General features: G+C 35.0%; 2 protein-coding genes across 4 annotated transcripts; one reads left to right on the forward strand and one right to left on the reverse strand.

Annotated features, from left to right (window-relative positions):
* Nucleotides 1–2: 2 nt before the first annotated feature.
* pnpla4 (patatin-like phospholipase domain containing 4) lies at nucleotides 3–11295 on the forward strand. 3 transcript variants are annotated; one of them, XM_088609375.1, is made up of 7 exons: nucleotides 3–1428; nucleotides 2077–2261; nucleotides 2821–2915; nucleotides 4936–5071; nucleotides 5952–6017; nucleotides 9750–9902; nucleotides 10142–11295. In XM_088609375.1, exons 2-7 carry the CDS (start codon nucleotides 2082–2084, stop codon nucleotides 10271–10273), a joined length of 762 nt encoding a protein of 253 aa, XP_088465501.1. In that variant the 5' UTR covers nucleotides 3–1428; nucleotides 2077–2081; the 3' UTR covers nucleotides 10274–11295. The 3 variants fall into 3 exon arrangements, with proteins under 3 accessions (XP_088465501.1, XP_088465506.1, XP_088465510.1); XM_088609380.1 differs by having other exon boundaries at nucleotides 4–667; XM_088609384.1 differs by having other exon boundaries at nucleotides 5–398.
* On the reverse strand, nucleotides 10665–12680 carry LOC148676601 (cytotoxic T-lymphocyte protein 4-like). The gene is made up of 4 exons (XM_088609392.1): nucleotides 12508–12680; nucleotides 11900–12256; nucleotides 11377–11480; nucleotides 10665–11270 (listed from the first exon to the last, which is right to left on the reverse strand). Exons 1-4 carry the CDS (start codon nucleotides 12563–12565, stop codon nucleotides 11133–11135), a joined length of 657 nt encoding a protein of 218 aa, XP_088465518.1. The 5' UTR covers nucleotides 12566–12680; the 3' UTR covers nucleotides 10665–11132.
* Nucleotides 12681–21177: the final 8497 nt, after the last annotated feature.

A 21177-nucleotide genomic window follows, 5' to 3' on the forward strand; every position in this document is an offset into this window, starting at 1 on the left:
TTCTAATAGATATGCAATCTTATAAGGACAGAAAATTTGTTGCTATGGCTGTGTATTATTACTGACAGCCTTTACAGGTCCATTCTGCATCATCAGCTGCAATCTACAGTATAAACTACCTGATAAATGGCATTATGTATAAGTATTACTACTTAACATGCATTCGAAAGTGTTTACTACTCTTTTTGTTCTGCTGTGTCCTTCTCGCTTGCCGTAAGCTAGTAATGCAGTTCTTTGGTTTGTGGCAGAGAGAAAGGCGAGGTTTGGAGCGGTGGTTAAATCTGTGAGGAAACAAAAAGTAAAACTACAGTATTGCGTAAATACTGTGTGACAGTAAAGGGTAGCTAATCTTTTAAAGTGTTATACTGTACATAACTAATGTTGTGCAGTTAGTGCAGGTATGCCAAGCTAATCTTCTTTTGTTTTGGTTCAGTAATTTGAAGAAGCATCCGAAGTTCATCGTTAAACTTTACAGGAGGATTTGCCATATGCCGCAGGAAAACCTATTCTTTTCTAGCAAAGATAAATATAAGAGCGACTTTTATTGGGCTAAGAACTAAAAAAAATGTGCAAATGCACGGATAACACACATGCGATTTCTTAGTATTGATTTACGACGAATGAACAAGTATACAGAGATCTTTTGTAGCAGCAACTTAAATCGCAGGTACAGACGTTTGTGTCCACTTTGTAACCTTCCGATGGTACAAAAGCAAGAGTTTCCACAATTTTAAATTATCCATTTTAGCACCTAATCGTATCAGTTGCAAAGACAAAAATACAAAACATTCTCTGAGGCTTTTTTTTTACACTTGCATCTGGTATTTATTTTGTATGCATTAATGTATTACTTAAAATCATTTAGCCACAGAGTGGTGATAAATTGAATTAATTAAAATGTTACGTTGTGATAAAATTCAGCTAGAAAGCTTTTATCTTGAGCTTGGATTTTTGTGTTTTAACTGTACTTGAACATTTTTTTTCATTCGCTTTTGGTTTTAAATAGGCAAATAAGAAGAATTTAAAATTAAAGCACTGGTTTCCTGGTCCTGATCTTTGTTTTAAACTAAGTGTTACCGACCCCAAAACAAAATTAATCTCGTTGTGTTTGTTAATTTAATTATGTTGAGAGATCAATTAAGTTTTTTTTTTGCACAAGACTTGCTGCTAAGAATGTGTCAGCCGGACATGTTTTTGTCTTGTATACTGTCTGTGCCACTTGCCCTCATTTTGACCGCGTAGGTAGTTTACGGAAATAAATATTTTCATGTCTTTTGCTATCTTTGATAGTAAAAAAATGAGTGGGAACATAAAGCTTTATATGACTGTACTAGTATTGGTATTAGATACTGACAAAGCAGAGTAACCAGTTATAAGTAACTCTTACTAGTTTGAATATAATATGTCACGAAAGGATAGCTACTGAAAGTGAGCATGATAGAAAAGCAAACATGATCTAGAAATGTTTTTATTGTAAATATGCACTTAATTTTTAGATAAATTACTGTCTGAAGACTGTTGCTTTCAGATGTAGCAGTGCATTAAGATGTGATTTTATTCACTTTTTTATGAGCAGAGGACTAGCTCTGTTGCTGTGTTTTTGTGTTTGTATGATGAACTCTCAAGGCTGCTGCTAAACATTGTGGTCCAGGTTATGTAATTGTCAGATTGCAGATTATTACAGAATCAGACTATAGAATTCAATTAGCTCGAAGACTCTACAGCTAAAAACGTTGTTTCGCCTTTGTGTTTTTCAGCGTGGAATTAACCTGTGCTTGTTACTACTGTATATCGACATATTGTCAAGATTTAATCCTTTGGATATTAATCCACTGTTTTCACTTAGATGGGAGGATGAATGTTAAACTTTACGAATAAAAGAACAAGTGATTGAAAATACTACAAGTTGTTTTCTGCGTTTTATCACTTGTGCTACACATGTATGAATTATTTATATGGTAATATGAAAATGTATACTAGATTGTACAGTACAGTATATCATTGTTTCCATGTGTTGTTGAAATTACGTGAAAATTTATTTTTGAGGGCCAATAATATATATTTTTTCACTTTTAGCCAAAATGACTCTCTTGAACCTATCTTTTGCTGCTTGTGGGTTTCTGGGAATATACCATCTTGGGGTTGCCTGTGCTCTTCAGAGACATGGACACAAGCTGCTGAGATCAGTGAAAGCTTTTGCTGGGGCGTCAGCAGGTGCTCTTGTAGCCACAGTGTTGGTAACTGGGCCAGACAAAATAGAGGTACAGTACCTGTGAAATGAAAATGGGGAAAAAAATGTAATGTTTTTATGTGTGTGTGAAGAAACATATATCGTGGCACTGAAATAAGATTAAAATTACTGTAGCAATCCAAAGGGCCAATCAGGGAGCACAGTACTGCTGATTTCATTATTATTGTATATTGGGAGGGTACTACTGTTAATTTCTGGCTTTATGCGGAGAGCCTATGGGAAGCTCAATCTATTTGATCATGAACTGAATCAATACAAATACAGTATCTAAAACCCTGAAAGGTACTGATAAACTCAACCTAGAGGAATATGTCCTGACCTCTAGGTGGACCAAAGACACAAGTGGAAACAGATATTTAAATTATTTTAGAACAGATATAAGAAAACACATAGGGTTTCAGGCATCAAAATGCCCACACATTGGGTAGAGGCAGATTATCAGGAATTCTTTAACAAAATGGCTGGACAAGATCTTTTAGCTTATGGACAATAATCTATAACCAATTAAATGAGAAAAATAGGGGTCACCCCATTCACCAGCTGTTTCTTATGTTCTTTTTTGTTGCTAGCATTGCAAAGAATTTACTTACAGTTTTGCAGAAGAGGTCCGCAGACAGAGACTAGGAGCGATGACCCCAGGATATGATTTCATGCAAAAACTGAGGTACTGCATTTATTTGTAGACTGTAATGTGACATTTTTAAAATTTTCTGCCCGTTTTATAGTGGGGGGAGTAGTTCTTTGTAATTTTGATTGTAAACGTATGTACTGTAAGTTCTAGAGTGGAAACCCCAGTTGCTATATTTGACCAATTTTATTGCATTGAGCTGTTTATTAATTTAATTTGTTCATGGGTGTGTTACTGGTAGGGTAATTAGTCTCAAATAAGTGAACTCTTGTCTCCAATCCTCACGTCCTAAAACAGAATACAGACAAATTCTGGGCATTCCATAAATGTAATATTTTCATTTGTATAGTATTTTTCATACCAAAGTATGCAAACATTTTTCACAAATTGGACGACTGCATCCATCACTGAAGTACAGCACCCACCTGGGTGAGACTTAGCAGGTGTTATGTGACAGAAGTGCCACTAGACAGTTGATCAGATGGAGAAGGGAGAAGTTACTTCAGCAGTTGAATTAAGGAGGCCAGATTGTATAAGTGTAAATTAAGGTTTATCTTGGAAACCAGGGTTAACACTCCTGTTCTGAGCAATCTGTCTTTTCTGAAGAATGGCAAATCCTATAGCACAGTGTCCCCTCTCACCACACTGGCACATTGGGTTGAAAAATCTGGTCCATTGGGAAGAGCACCTATAGGACTAATACCATTTCCCCCATAGTTCGTTTCCCATCCCAGTACTAATCAGGGCCAGGCTTGCTTAGCTTCTGCGATCTGCTATCAGTCTGCACATCAGTGACTCCACTGTTTAAAATAGGGGAATTAAGTTAAAAAGTCCAGGGCATCTGAGTTTTGAAACTGATTGAGTATGTGTTTAGATCCACCCCTATAGTCAAGATTAAAAAATGCATACAGTATGTCAGTTTTTCAGCAGACACATGGATATGAACAATGATTACAAAGGTGGAAAAATGTATTGAGTATGTGCCAGAGTGCGATTAAACAGGGCACCAAGATTCCTAACTTCAATAACTCAGCTAAGGTTGTCTAGAATTTTTTTCTCAAGAGTGGCACTTTTATAAAGTTAACCAAAGATTGACTTGAGTGATCAAAATTTGTGTTTTAACAATATTTTAGTCATAGACAAATTTAAGTATTTTATAGAGTGACTGTTCACTAGAAGAACCCTCTCAAGATGCATGATTGTAAGTTTTGTCACGGTTTCCACGCAGAAATGGAAATGGTATACTCAAGTATTTCAAAGGAAAGATGGAGCTAAATGCTGTTAACCACATTGCTTGTTGAATTTTTTTCAAATACTTTTTTTTGTCAAACACTGGATCAGATCAAGACTTGAACAGAACAGTAAATTCATTGACCTTATCAGACCAAATAATACAAAATATATGCAATGTAAAAGGTAATGAATGATTGATGGCATCTCCCATTGGTAGAAATAATGTTTTTTTTTTTGTTTCCAGATGCATTATGCATATCGTTCTTGGCTGTCTGAGCACAATTCATAAGATAATGTGCTTGTAAATTAACCTCATCTGCATAAGAGTCTAGTGAAAAATTGACCAATGAAAATCCCATTTGATACTTTTTCAAATGCCATGTACTGTTTTTGGCCAGCTTTTTCTAGCTGTGAAATTGTAGCTGCCATTAATATTCTACTTATGACAGATTTTGTCAAGGGAGTATTTCTAATTACTTGGCTAATTTTATAATTTGTATGTCCTTCCTGGAGGCCAAGAAAAAAAAAAACACTTAACAGTTTAGTTTTTGTTTTGTGACACCATATTAGCTTACTTGAAAATAATGTTTGATCTAAAGCTATATTTAATTTAATTTGAAGTGTATTATTCTATTACACTGTGTACTTGTTGGAATGTGCTCCAAAACGCAAAAAGTAAAAAATAAATCAAGTCCTCTGTTGATTTGAGCAAGCTGGTTTCTTGCCAATTTAGAAAGCCCAGCTATCTGTCTGTTAAAATATTTACGAAACAGAGGTATTAATAATTAAGAATGAAAAATGAGTATCATTTCCTTTTCTCCAGGGAAGGGATGGAGCAGATTCTGCCTCCAAATGCCCATGAGATTGCTGGGAATTGCCTCCATGTATCAATCACACATTCCAAAACTGGAAAAAATTGCATCGTCTCGAGCTTTGCCTCCAGGGAAGAACTAATTAAGGTATCCAACAAATGTGCAGTACTTTCAACTCAAAGAAATATGAGGCTGCAATTAAATGCAGATCAGCACATTTATAAAAATGCAACTCAATGAAATACATCTTGGTAATTGTGTTATATGCAAGGTGCATATAAGTCTGTTCACCATCACTTGGGTGTACACATGTAAACACAATTATAAATACAGTATATACAATTAATTGAATCTTAACAGTGGGAAAAATAAATGATAAATACTGTTCAGAGGTTAAAGGGTCCAGTATTGTAACACAGATTTTTTTTTCTTTTTAATAATCTGTGTGTTTAGGCCTTAATAACATAAAGCTGTACAGGAAATTAACATGCATTTTATTTCTTCTTTCCTGCATCTGTGAAATTCAGTTTTTTTAAAGAATCAAAAGCATATAATGAACTGTTAATGAACAGTACTGATGTGTCTGTGTCCAAACATTTTGTCCTTCTGAACTGAATGCATTTTAGTAGGATTTGTAATTCTGTATTGTATTAAACACAATGTGTCTGTAAAAGCCATATTACATTGCAGATAATAATGTGCACTTTTCTCTATTAAGACCAGGCCTATAAAATAGTGAAGCTACCATACATTTTACAAGTAAAGGACTCCTTGGACTTTGAACGCCAATTTCACCTTCGTCAGTTTGAACTTACTCCATCTACACAAGCAAAAGCGCTTTATGTCAAGTGCAGGTCCTATTGTCCGTACAGATAAATGCACTAAAAAGCACTTTATATGCAGCATTTCCAATCACAACCTTTCGCTTTTAATTAGCATTTAAAATGTCATCTTAATTGGAGATGTACCTCAGCCTCCAGGGTATAATAGCCTCACTTTTAACTCCTGTTCTCTGTTTGTTCTGAAGGTCCTTTTAGCCAGCAGCTTTGTGCCTGTTTACGCTGGGATTAATGCTGTGGAATACAAAGGAGAGGTAGGGGCATTTTCAGAACCGGTGCAGCTCAGTTTCATATCTAGGCCCTTCTCAGTTTTGTGCCATACAGTTGTAGTTGTCAATAACTGTCAATTTATACATCTTATTTTTTAAATCATTTTTGACATGAGTGCTCTCTTAACGGTATTTTTTTAAAACTGTTAAACTATGCAGGTTTTTACAAGGAAAAGCAAAGTATTGATGATTTGGGGGTCTTTAAATACACCAGCGCTGTTGAATCAATTTTTCTGATCATGTTATGGAAATATCGCAGGTTTCACAGGTCAAAGTGAAAAACATACAGTAACTGTGGTTAAGCTCAGTTTGAAATCTGTATGACTTTCCAGGGATGTATTGATGCAAACTTACCATGAATAGGCTATGACACGTATTGAATCAAGATTTTGACTTACAGATCAATCACAGATTACCAGTCCAGGTTTCCAAGGGGTAAAGCCAAGAGGTCCCTATTCAAATTAAGTGTATTTTTAGTTTATATCTCAAAGTATAATGTATAAGAATTTTAAAGCGGAAAGTGTTTTTTTAAATCTCTGTAGCAAAATAAATTCATTGACTTGATAACATTTTTTTACAAATTTCGAATTGAACACAAAATTGTGCCATGTTGTTGCACACTCTTGGTCTCACCACGGGCGATAGCACGAGTTCCCGCTAATTGCGACTTGATATGGCCCTTTCTGCTCACTAGTCACCGTAGTGACTAATGTAATGTGATGTGCAAGCACATAAGCACATGTGGTACCGCAGACATTTCACCACAGAAATGTTTCAATGTGATCTGCATGCAAGTAAGTACAGTAAGTAGTATTTGTCAGCAAAACTGTCTTAGAATCGATAGAAATGTTTCTATTGCATTAAAAGATGTATTCAGAAGCCTGCTTCTTTATAATGTAATAAGGCCGCAAATTTAGTCTATTTTTTAATGTTAATTGTAGGTTTTACAAGTTACTGTGTGCATTTTACTGTTATTGTGGTTTGAAATGCACTCATCCGTGCAGATTCTTTCTGACCCCAAAATATAAAAATAGCATTGGAGTTCCCCTTTAATTAACATAATCATGATAAATACGGTAAGCTTCTCTAGCTGTTCTTTTAGATATAATATATAGAATATATATATAGAATTTTATTACCCTGTGCATGCTTATTCTTAGAAAATCATCTGCCTTTGACTGACCATGATTCCATTGAGTGACTTTGAATGTTGCTTAAATACTAAATCGCCTCTCTCATGAAAGAGCAGATTGGGCTCTGTGATGAGGTGAGGTATCCTGTTGAATTCCTGGTAAAAATCAAGGGGAGTAACATAAGAAGGAACTCATAGGCCCTGGTTATCAAGAGAGCAGTTCCTTTGTGTCTTTGGTGTGTGGAACACTGGCATCAGGTGGACTCGCAGGCCATTGTAAGTGTGTCATCTTTAGTGATGAACCAAGGTTTGGTGTTGACCACCTAGATGTAGGAAGTTGTGGCACAGACGTGCAAAATGGTCTGGACAGCAGACCAGTTGCTAGGGGAGTCCAAGTGTGATGGTCTGAGAGTGGCTGGTGGCTGGAGAACTCCGCTGGTATTCAATGATATTAACCTTAATGTATGGTGTTACATTGATTAAGTCCTGGCACCACATTTGTCACCCTTCCTGAAGGTTCATCCTGATCTAATCACATTTAATGCTGCTTGTGTAATGATGACATCCTTATGAAATAAGAATGTGATAGTTGGAAGTCCCACTCACCAGCCATGAGGTGCACCTCACATATGTGAGCTGAACTGGGGTAAAATGTGGCACTTAGCGCTCAGAGACCAGTGAACAGGCTCTAAAAGAGAAATGAGACTTTCACAGTAGAGGTACTGTTGATGACTAATGTTAATCAATGAATGTACCCGAGCCTTTTCTGTTCAATGAAATGTCAGTACAACAGCTACAAAATGGATGGTTTTCCTGTTTATAAGTTTATCATTGAATTTGAACTGACATTAAAATTAATTTGTTTCAGTCATAAATGATATGTTTCTTTTGAAACTAATCACAGAGATTGTAAACAAATGCTGCCTAACCCTGTTTATTTGTGGTTTCATTTTTTGGATAGGCAGCCAAGTCCTTTTTTGGTGAAACATTAAAAATTCATACTGTATGTTTCAAGTCACTTCTTTCTTTTTCAAAATATATCCTGCTTGTCAGAGGCTTACCTTCAAAAATCTTAGACATGAAATCTGTTTGCATTTTAACAGAAGAAAGTTCTGTATTTTACTTTTTGCATTTTGTTTCAATCTAGATGAAGTGTCAGAAAATCCAGTAAGAAGTGCCAATATTTTAAAACTGAAGGACAACTCACTTTTGTCCTCCAAGTGTAAAAAAGAAGGCATGATACTTGCTAATATTCATGTGTTAAGTATTTGTGTCAAATTACTTTTCACAAATGGTGCTTTGTACTGCAGATGTTAAATACAGTAGGAGTACAGTATAACAAACAATTGATAATAAAGTTATTTAACCGTGAGACAAATCTTGACCTCTGCGTCACCCTTTTGGATCACAGCCCCAGCCAATACATTTTGCAGCTGTGCTGGGCTGTGTCTTTTCAGATAACAACTCCAAAAGAACACAAAGCTGTGCAGGATTGTGAAAATCTGTCCTACAAGAGCACAACCACTGTGTGAAGTAGAAAATGTAGAAAGTACATGATGCAGAAAACAAATGCTATGTGCAGTGGCACTACTGTACAGATTTCATTGGAAGATTGTAAAATGCACTTTTACATATTATGGTGCTAAATTTTCACATTGGCAATGTCTAGAATATAAACACAAACACAAAATCAAAAATTAAAATGCATTTTCTAATAGATTATGTTTGCATATGTTTTCTTATGAGACAGGGCTTGATGTCTCTAATCATGCGCAAAATAAACACCTCAGAACCTTACAGATCACAGAGCAGACAGCGCTTGTGGGCTTTGTGTTCAACAGTTTTATCAAACTTATTAGTCAGTCATCCATAGCTGCTTACAAAGTAAGGTACAGGTCAACTGCATAGAAGTACCTCAGTAGAACAAGAAGATGTAAATAGTGTGCACAAGACAGTGTAATTCACAAATTAACATAAATTATTAGTTTTTTTAGATATTTGTTTTCCCTAAGGTAGACAGTACCCATAATCAATTTTAAAACTGACCTGCATTTTATTACGTACCCTACAGTATATCCACTTCACATTACCAGTTTGTTTAAATATATGCTTTTTGTTTTTGTACCATGTGTTCATTTGTATTGTTTATTGAAATTTCTAGTTAGTAGTAATCCTTAGTAATCTGCCAGTACATAACCAAAATTATTCATTTGTACTATTATTCATATAATTAATGATCTAAGAAGTAAATATTGCACTATTGTAAATAGTAGTCTTTTATTTTCTTTTTCTTTGCAATATGCTTGATTGTGCATCAGTAAATTACAAATGAGCCTGGTGGTTTTCTTACTGATTTCTTTTGCAATATTCAAACAGAAAACAAAAAAATGACTTTGTGGTCAGATTGTGTGCCAGTGAGGTCTATGACTTTTTGACCTCTCGTTTTCAAAATCTTTCAGCAAGTGATTTGTAAAGCATTTCGGTGGTCAATTTAAGAATTGAGTCTGACAAAAAATATCTTCGGAACTTTGAAATGCATTTAGAAAATTTCATATTAAATGAAACTTCTATTTTTCTTTTCACAGAAGTGGATAGATGGGGGAATCACAAACAGTGTTCCAATTCTTCCAGAAGGCCGTACTATTCTGATTTCTCCTTTTAGTGGTCAACTGGATATCTGTCCAGAGCATGATGGACTTTTGAATTTTTGTATCAAAGTAATGAACCAGAATATTATGGTGAGTGTTTGAAACATCTTTTCTGTACTGAACTATGTTTTAAGAGAGCCATTTTTCCTTTTATCAACAGATTTTGGTCTTCGTTTTTAATTAATCAATAACCTGGTCAATTGTGTGTAGTTTATTGTTTTAATGTGTTTGCTAGCTCGTAAAATAGATGGTAACATCCTGAAAATGTTAATTGATATTTTTCTTTACAACTTCCTTAAGTATTTAAGTACTTCTTTATTATTTTATAGCTGTCAAAGGATAATTTCATAAGACTCAATCAAGCCTTGTTTCCACCAGAGCAGAAGAAAATGGAAAAGCTGTGTCAAAATGGATACAACGATGCTGTGAGGTTTCTCGGAAAAGAAAATTGGTTTCATTAACTTATAATTTTAGAAATATAGGTATAAACGTTATGGAAGGGAATACCCCATTCCACATTTTTCCACTAACATGTATTTCCTCTGTATAAATGTTTTCTTTGTTTAACTGTTGTAAATTATATTTTGCACTCAAAAGAAAAATGGCAGTACTGTTCTCTGTGGAACAACAAACTTTTCTGTTTGCTGGATGAATGTCTTGTGGTCATAAATTATATTGTCACCAAGCATACAGCATAGTAAGAATATTATAATGTTACGCATATGTAGTGTAGTTGTGACTGTTTTGATTTGAATCTTGAAACAGTTGTAAGAAAAACATCACTGATGTATTTTACTTTGATAGTAAGTGAAATTAGTTTCATCTTCAGTATAAAAAAAGACAGGAATATGGTAATGTCAAATTTTCTCTTTTTTGAAATTATTTACAAAATAATTGCAATTTTTGTCAGCAATGTTTTTACATTTCACAAAAGATAAAGAAGGATACATTTTATACATTGCCTTGAAGATGTGTGTAAAACTAGGAAACGGCCTCATTTTCCCATGTTACGTTTTGTGGTACTTGAGAAAAAAATATTTCTTATAATACAATTTTAACAAATGAGGTACAGTAAAAATAAGCTTCTTTTTTAGTTAAAATACTTGAATAATTTCTACAAAATGAAATGTTTTTTTTGCATTAAATAGCTGTAATTATGTAGAACTGCAAAGGTTAATAAATTTAATTTTACTTACAACACATCTTACTGTTTAACCCCCTACATATTGTCTCTGTACTGTACTGCAAAAGTACTGTCTTTTCTATTTTTTCACACAGCCTGTTGATTTGAAGTTCCACAGTTAATACCACTATTCTGTTTTAACAGGCAGGTTGGCTTCTTAAAAATGTCATATCTTCGTACTCTTGATTGATGGTGGCAATAGGTTCCATCTTTTTTTCACTCTTTCTTTGTTCTTTATTTGTTATATGCTTGGCTCTGCCCAGACATTTCCTTACCTATGGAGTAAATAATGTGAAATTATTAATTGTGTTTATTGTGTTTTATAATCTAATAATAACTGTGCATTACATTTCTTAGAATCATGCCATTGAAGTTTCTTACCAGCATAAACATTACAGCAAATAGCAATGTACAGGAGGTTGCAGACAAAGCTATGAAAATGTAGTTCCACCAGTAGCTTTTCTGATCTTTGCATTCCTCTTTATCTGCAAAGAGTACAAATAGATGCAGCCAAAAATGTTTGTACTATGTAAGAAAAACATTATTTCATCTTGATTATTGTTTTATTAAAAGAAGACAACTTTGACTTTTATTTAAAGAGATATGTCTCAAAAGTATTCTGCTACAAAGTTTTCTTAATAGAAACAGAAAAATATGTATAGGATTAGAATTGTAATTTTAATTACGTAAATTACGTATTATGAAATTTCTATTAGAAAAATGGTTATTTATCAAGCATTAGCTGTATGAAAATCTAGAATTCCTGAAACAAATTCCTGAATACAATGTAAGCGCTTTGAGAAGCCACCTTTAAAGGCGCTATATAAAATAAAGTTTATTATTATTATATAATTCACGTGAGTGCAAGTGAACGATGGGAGAAAATTGCCTTAATTTATCTTACCATATACTTTCAGCACTGTTCCCTTTCCTGTAACCTTTACAGGTGGGGGTTGAATTAACAGAACTTCACAGAAGTATGTACCAGTGTAATTTGGCTGAATGTCTTCTATGACAAGAACTGAAAACCCCTTGGAGAAGTTGCCATGTAAATGAATATTTGAACTGTACTGAACAAGACGTGCGTTGTCTTTTGCAAAGGTGTATTGATGGACATCACTCTGATGATGCCAGGACACATCTATTACTAGAGGATTAGCTACCACATAGTTGAACTCGCATATGAAGGCAACACTTCCACCAGGGAAACTTGTAATCTTCTGAGGATGCTGCCTTGCAGTTATTTGTGATTCAGTGGCCACTGAAAAAGGAAAAGCAAGAATGTAGAAGACTACAGTCCAACAGTGTTAATTAGTGTTCACACTTCACTATTACAGTATCAGAACTAGAATTTCAATTAGGTTTTTGTGCTAATTGCTATTGCCAAAAATTATATTTCTATAATTTATATATTGTTACACTGTGTAGATTGTAGGAACTAGTACGAATTACCTGGCAAATAGAAAGGGTATTAAAAAGCAATTAATTAATATTATTAAGAAATGTACTTACCCATTAGCGACTCACCTATGATTCCTGGTATGAACATTAGTTTCAGTAAATGAAACATGTTTTGCTTGTGTGTATCTGAAATTGTTGTATATTCTGCTCGGTATACCAGAAAACAATGTTGAATGTGCTAGGGAGGGTTTGACGTCACAAAGATATATAGTACCCTTTGCACTTGTGGTTTACTTATAAAAGCAAAATTATAAAAATGTTTTGCCAACTTGACTTCTCAGCCTAAAAACAGCCTACCATAGAACACTTTATCAAGATGATTTGAAAATAAAATTATGATTATAGGGAAAGTTTTTGGCTTCTGTCAATGCTGTAATTTCACAGTTGAAAATATACCTTCATCATTGATGTATGGTTTGGGACAACCTCCTAAGAACAGGGTTTTACTGGAGCACAAAGCAAGGGATATATTAACTGATACGTTTTTAAAGCTACATAAAGACATGTCATGACTTGAGTTTAAATTAAATGCGTTCACAAAGTTAAAACAAAAACCATTTTGAATCAATGGATCTGGAAGAGTCCATAAGAAATAACAGTTAAATTACACTTGCTGTGTGTAAAATATGGTTCTGATTCCACTATGTTAGCAAATGAAACAAGGCAATTTGCAGAAGTAAAAGAAACCTGCTCATACAGCTTTAGAGAAATATACTTTCAGGAATAAAACATTTAGTAAATAATGAAAAGGACTCTGCATCTACCTTAAATACTACTGAAGTGTTTTGTAGTAAGAGATGATCTACAAAACTATTCTTGATCTGATGACAATCTAGTAGCTGGTGACTGTAATACTGATACAGTATACAGTAATAGAGCGTATAGTTACAAAAGGGGTTAAAAAAATAGAAAAATACAGAAATAGACCGAGTGGGTTAATGAGCACTTAGAATAAAGTTCTGTATTCTCTTTCCTTTGGTGAAAGTAATAAATCAGGCACATTGGGTTAAACAAATACCTGTTAATAATGCAACAACAGAACATAAACATACAGTACAACATATAATTTACACTATTTACAAACAAGGTGTCTCGAAGGCCTACTTCCTGACCAACCAGGAAATCAGCCCCAAAATAGAGATAAACCTGCCTTCTGTACCTAACAGAATACAAGCTAGAGTTTAATCTCTCTATATATAAACCCAGATGCTACAAGAAAAATGGGAAGCTAACTCCCTGTTCTAAAAATTCATCCAATGACCAGGAAAGACTGTTTTTAACCTATGGATTTTAACCTATGGATTTTCTATACAGGAAAGCAGCATTTCCTTAAAATAACAGAATGGCAGGTTATCTTGCAAAGAGTCAAATACTTAACTTGAATCTGGTCTTAAAGGCTGATCAGTGCCTCTTGCCTGGCACTGTCTCTTCTCTACTTCTCTAGTGTCTTCTTGTCCTTTTTCTGGTTTTTATCCTCTGGTCATCAATTGTTAATATCAATCATTTACCCTGAACTTAATTAACCAAGGTAAATCGGACAATTCCTATGATCTGTGTGTCTTAGACTCTTCCACTCAGCCAACAGCTCTGCTCCTTTTTTGTTTTGAAGCTCCTGAGAACTACAAATGTTGATATTTGACCACTGTCCCTATATTCCGGAGACACCTCAATAGTTACTTCTAATAACCATAACAGTATTAAAAAGATTAAACATAATTATTCATCAAGGTCTTCCTGTCTAGACTGATATGTAGGTGGAGACATAGATGTTCAAAAGCATATACTCATTTTGAAAGAACTATAGAGCAGGCTTATCTTATGGGAGCAAACCTGCATGACACATTTCTGTCTATAAAGTGCACACTAGTCCATGACTATAGGTTTACTAATTTGTTCATGACTAATATGAAAGCAGAAACTGCTTATATGAAATATGTTTCATAACACTTTTATAGATTGCAAAAAATATTAGATTTTTTTGTCCTAATTTCTTCTATTGCAAAAAAGCTGCACCTTTTTGGTTCACTTCAAAGTTAAGTAAAGATACAGACATGCAGAAAATATTTGTCTTTGCAGATATGTTGGTATATATTCTCTGAAGGCAGTGGAGGAAGTGCTCAGCTTTCTAAGTCAATATGTACTCTTCAGGGTTTTTTAAAGCTTCCTTACAGAAACATCTGTAGAGATGTACAAAAACTCTTCCTGCGAAAGTCTTTTATAGTAGAATGTTACGAAATCCTGCAAGATTATGATCAAAATAATTTAAACATAAACATGCTTGCTACTTGCAAAATTATAATTATAATAATCTTTTACAGGAGTGGCCTCTGATGCATCTAAAAAGGTCAAAATTGCATTATAGACTGTGCATGGTTTTGTAACTTGAAACAACCAAAAACAAATAAATACATTAATTTCAATTGTGAGTTTAGTATATAATAAGGTTTTCCTATCCTATGGTAAAGAAGGGAATATGAAATCTTGACTCTGCCCCCTCATGTTTGAGGTGACAGTCTCATCTCTGCAAAATGTAATCAGAATCAGACTGTATTTAGAAGTGTCTCATCAAATTTGTTGACCGTACTATTTTTCCTGGATACGTGCTTTTTACTTCTACCTTGTAGTAGGGTGTGTACGAATAAAGTGCGTTCTTCCTATCAATTTTTCTTGTGCGTTGACACTAAACACTGCACAGATATTACTCTAAGGGCTGTTCGTTTTCAGTATTCATTTTCCAACTGCTAACTTATTTTAAAAAGTAATTCATGAGGAATGAACTATAAGAAAATGTGTTATTGCAGAGTTGTGAATAAGATGCTTTGATTTAACCCACTTGGCTGTGGCCATCTCTTTGTGACTCCCTAAGGACTTGGAGCCTCACAGCATACTGGCAAGAGTTTCAGTGTAGTTGGTGAAACTGTGGAGAAAAGGGTTCATCGTCTGTTCACCTCACATAATGGTAGTCCCATAATAAGGTAAATAAAATAAAATTTGTCTCACTTTCTTTTCACTGAAAAAGAAAATTGTACAATTCAGTCTTTTATTTTCATCTAAGGACACTAAAAACAAAAGACTGTTTCAAGAGCTCTGCTCCAGTATTTTCAGGCACCATTGACCAGTACCAGATTTAATACCCAGAAAAGTCCTTTTCTTTACTATACTGCAGATCAATTTCTTCGCCTCTCAAGGGCACACTGCCCATATTATATCTTCATCTTTTGCCAGAAAAGGAGAATAGTTACTAATATCGGATCTATTCAGTACTGTCAAAATCTTTATCTTTGAAAGTCTAAGTCTGTCCTGAAAGTTTGGATCTTTTTTTTTTTTTAAGGACATTGTAAGCAAAATGAGCTGTTAATTCCGTTTGGCTTATCCAATTTCAAAGAGCAGCTGAAATAAAATTGCATTCTCATTTGAGGTCTCATTTCATCCATGAAGATTTCAGAAGTTCTCATTTACATTTTATTCCAGGACTCACATTTTTTGTTTTCAAAACAAATTGATATTAAATGAAGTCAGAGGGAGAGGGATAAATATTATACCAAAGGTTGAAAACAATACAAAATAGGGCACCTTTGAAGAAGAGCAGAGTTTGGGTGTGGTATACTGTATAGACATCCAAGGGAAATTACTATAATGCAGATTTCCTTTACCCTTATTTATGATATGCTTACTCTGGTTGTTTCTTATTTTCTTTGTAATTCTTTAATTTTGATCTAGTGGGTTTTTTTTTACTGTAATTGTTTTTAAAGCTCATACCCACCAAAAAAACTTACAATGTGCAAGAACTAGACTACTTTATTTTTGTATTACCAGAAATAGTCTGTCCTGTTTATAAGGATTTGCTAGAAAGGTGCCCTTTTTCAGTGTCAGTATCAAAAAGTATGGCCTCACTTGGTAGAGTCTAGGACCACACACTCCTGGAAAGATAAACACACGGACAATATAGTAGTATCTTTTCTACTGCAATTCCAGCATACCAAAGTGCGGCTTTAGTGTCAGAACAGTGTTTTAGTCCTATTGGCTTTTTGGTCCATAGCTGGGTTCAATAATTCCACTTTTTCAGCCTCTCTCTATGTGTCACCACCCACAGCTGGTTAGAGCTACGGTCTGAATTACAGTCTAATCCAACCAAAATTGAGACAGAATATCTATACTGTATCACACATTCTTCAGCAAGGATGGAAACTTTTGCAATATGTGATGACTCTCTCAGGTACATATTCGTGTAGATTTGAAGACTAAATTGTCTGTTATGAATTATGAAATGCAAGATGAGAAGAAACATTTGTTCATTTCCTTTGAATACTGATGTGGTAAAGGTCATTTTTACTTTCTAATGAGTCATACTTTTTTTTCTTAGGTTTTGAAAAAAATTACACTGAATAATTCTGTAAATAATAATATATTTTTGTGGGATTTCTTTTTGTCATTACATGATTTACTTTTATTGTTTCCTGAGAAAAACTAGTTTCCTCAGAAAAATAATTCCTGGATTTGGAGACTTTAGCTGATACAGTAAATGCATAAGTGTTTTCAAAATTGTGCTTACCTTTTTAACCTAACGGGGACTCCAAACGTTCTCTTCATGTCCATTTTTGTTTTCAACATATTTAAAGAGTAAATACTTCTAACTTCAAAGGAGAGAGGTTGTTTGCTGAGGTCAGGGGAAGGGGGGGGGTGCCTTAAGCAGACAGAATGGTAAAGTTTAGTATGCCTAGGGAAGTTGTGGATTATTTATTGGCAAGGAGCAGCACAGAAAGAGACAATATGAGATCACATTAAGAGCACAGGAGGAGGGAGAGAAAAAGAGAAAAAGAGGAAGAAGGAAGAAACAATGAGAGCAGAGAGATGAGATAGGAGTCCAGAGGAGTTGGTTCTTGAAACTTGTGCCAGGCCCCAACGTCTTGATCGAACGCCCCAACGAACCTGACTGGAACTAAGTATTTGAACCTTATTAGAGCATGCTATTCTGTGTTTTTAGGGAATTTGGGTTTCCTGGGTAAATGATACCTCACTTAGAAATGTCTTTCCTGATTAGGGTGCATTTTATGGATAGGAATATAGGTTCCCATTTATATTGTGGCATCCAGGGTGCAGAGATAGAGATTTAACTGCAGGTTGCTTGGTATTAAGTTAGAAGGCAGCTCATCTCGTCTGGCCTCTGTAGGCATATTAAATGTTTAGTGCTTAGTAGCAGTCTGGGGTTTTTTGGGTGACCAGAATGTTAGGGCTCTGAAATGCCTTATCTGTAACTTTTATATATAATGTAACCTTGTTGTATGTGTTGTGTTTTGTGTAGTTTATTCTAATAAATATTTGTTTTAACCAAGTGTGCCTGGATTATTACTCCTCCCAGCAAAGCTGAGCCAAAGAATAAAGATTTCACGTGCCTCTAGTTATACTAGCCGATTGGGTATATGATTAGAAATGACGTACAAGTTGGGGATTATGAATAATTATTTCACTTATTGACTAAGCCGCTCGGTCAATTACTGATTTTCACCAGTTTCGGAACCGCCCATTTGTATCACTATTATAACATTTGTAAAACTAGGAGTAGGAGACAGCATTTATGTGCTATATCTGTGTTACCTGTTTTTGAATTTTCCAGATCTCCAGAAATATAACTGAACAACCAAATATACTTCAACATTTGATGTGTATTTGATTCCAAATAATGTTTAGAAGATGAGCATGTTAAGTAGTGAAGCTCTAATTGCCAAAGATTGAGATCTGCCGTTGTCATCTTCCAATCAACTACTCTGACTGTTATTTCTGCTGTAAACCCAGGCTGCTGTGGACAACCACAAGCTCACTATAATGTTCGCAAATCCGGTCTCGTCCATTCCAACAGCGTTCCTGCCATTATCAAGTGGACTGTAGCAAAACATCAACAAACTATCCATTGACGCAAAGTTCCATTCACAAATACGGCAAAGAGAACTGTTTTCTTTTCACCTATGAAAGGTATACAAACGTCATTGTCATAACCTGCTAATACAGAAATAGCTGGAAAACTAAGAAAATAATATCCTGCTCGCTAGCATATATTAACAAATGGTTGCTGTACCACTTCCACGTCGCCTACTTCTGTACAGGTAGCTCCAAACCGCTGCTGCTTCTTGGTCAGTTACCGAATTACAGTCCAAGTCCAAACTAGTGCCAATACTCCATAATATACCGAGCTGCCTGGAGGGGGGAATCCCCTGGGACAGCATCCCCAAAGGATTACTGTATTTTCTCCCATGGGAGTTTTTTTTCGCTCTCCACCCTGGCCACATGGTCATATTCTTCACTGTCAACCACTCAATGTGTTTGTCATGTGTTTCGTCATATTTCCACAGGAAACCCTGTCACACAACAGTTGGTTCCCTGCACCTACAGATGCAGCCATTGAAAGTGCGCGGTACAGACACGTACCGGAGGTAATTGGCTCCGGCCTCGCGCATTGTGACGCGCGTTGACGCAAAATACCGCGGTACGTGATTGGTTGACCGACAGGGGCACTCGTGGTGCATTGGTTGGTCGTAGAAAGATTTAAATGTCTTTACTGTGCCCGTTTTAGCATTGAATATTCATATGGAATTTTACCACTGAAGGGAAATCTTCGTAGCTGAGCATAAAAAGAATAGGAGCATACTGTAACGAGTGTGAAGGCCATAAACGATATTGATTTTGGAACATAAATATACATAATATGGCTGGTCTCGGTACTTTAAAGAAAACATACACACCAGTATTCCATTTCTCCCTAAACATTTTAAACATCGAAGTCTTTAACTAACGTGATACCGGAGTCAACAAGCATACTTTTAGAATTTGATTAAAAGGGAATAAAATATGGAATCACGTATCTAAAGAAATTAATAACGATATAATTATATTCATGTACCACAACACAAGAATTGTACACGCTGTACGATGTCTGTTGATAATGTTTTGTAGGGCTTTTTCAACACTCCTCATGTGACCTCGCCGGTGGCGCTGTGGGTTAGGTTCCTGACTACCATGTCACACGCTGGGTGTTTGAATCCTGCTGGAGCCATGACTTCTTTTTTTAACAAACATTTCTTTGAAAAAATAAAACGTTTCCCTGGCTCAGAGATTAAATAAAACTTCACTCGCACCAAACAAATTTATATTTGTAAATATCACAACATGATCGAATTTAAGTAATTTTAATAACAATGAATAGTCACCTATGCGTTACAATATAAACATTTATATTGATTTAACTCGCGTTTAAATCGCCTTTATTTAAAACCCATAAATAAAGCTTATACCGTTTAGACTTTTAATTATTTAAAACTGTATTACAGCAGCACAATGCACAATGCAACGTAAATCGCTATCTTTGTCTTCTGTGTAATAATGTTCACCTCTCTGTCCAGCAAATCAACAATAGTAATAATAATTAACTTTATTGTATATGGCGCCTTTGAAGGTGGCTTCTCAAAGCGCTTTACAGGATAAAAACAATAACAACAATTCTGTTAGGCTGGACAAACGATTTTTTTAAAAAAGAAATACAAAATGAGATATAATGATGTGTTCCGGCTTAGACATTAACGAAGAACATGACACATGGGCGGCGTAGCGGTCGGCTCTGGCTTTCCCATCTATACCGATGCACTGCAAGTACACCCCCCCTCTCCGCGGGAGTGCTGGCTGTGATGAATTAAACCTGTTTCACAGGTATTTTCAAAGTAGAAGGGGGCGAGGTTTCCAGCGAAAGACACCTCCCCCCCTCCAAAACCAAGTAAGTACAGTACTTACTAGTTAAGAAAGCTAGGCTCCTTAATGAAATAGCTTTAACATGCTAATGCGTTGGTGTAACAGTCCGGGCGTGGCAAGCTTCTAATGTCAACCCGACTATGACGAAAGGAACCCTTCTTTCATTGGAAGACAATGAACATATTCTAGCCCTAAATGAATTAATAGCAAACATGGTTTACATAAGACATTTTTCCAAGAAAGTTTAGCCTTTGTCACTAATGAAACCACTAAATAAAGACATAAATATAGAAATCTTAAGATTTTTAAAATACATGACTTTGCTAAAATTTATTTAAAAATAAAAACGATTACAAACGCCAGCGGAGAGAGAGAACATGGGAGGGATGTTGGTTTTGCATAAGGGGCAGGGCTATGAAAAGGAGGTCTATTTGGAAATGTGGAGTTACATGTTCTGGCTGTTTGTGAGTTATCGTTGTTGAGTATGGAGTTTTGAGGTATTGATTTTGTGTAATGCTTTATGTTGAAAATTGAGGTGGATTTTGTTTATGATAAAGAGGATAAACTGGGATGGGAGGAGGGTTTGGTTTTGCATAAGGGGCGGGATTATGATTATTGAAGGAATTTGAGAGAGTTTGCGGGCTATTTTTGGTTTGTATTACGAATAATTCGTACAAGATATTGAGATTTGTTGATAATTGGAGGACGGTTTTGCTTTAATAGTTTGATATATTTGATTTTGTATTGTGGTTGTTATCTATGTTTTTGGTTGGTATTATGTTTATATGGTTGTTTTTGTTGGTTGGTCGTTATTATGGTTATTATGTTTATTGTGTCATTTTTTTTCAAAGTAAAGTTTTTTTACTTTGTCTTCTAAGTATATTAATAAACTTTAAGCATAGCTTTCTCCCCGTTTAGATTTATTTTTCTTGGGATTTTGGGATCAAACGTGGAAAGATTAGATTAGTAATCGTTTTTATTTTT

This window comes from Lepisosteus platostomus, chromosome 2 (genome assembly GCF_059453375.1).
Source record: "Lepisosteus platostomus isolate fLepPlt1 chromosome 2, fLepPlt1.hap1, whole genome shotgun sequence".
Taxonomy (NCBI): domain Eukaryota; kingdom Metazoa; phylum Chordata; class Actinopteri; order Semionotiformes; family Lepisosteidae; genus Lepisosteus; species Lepisosteus platostomus.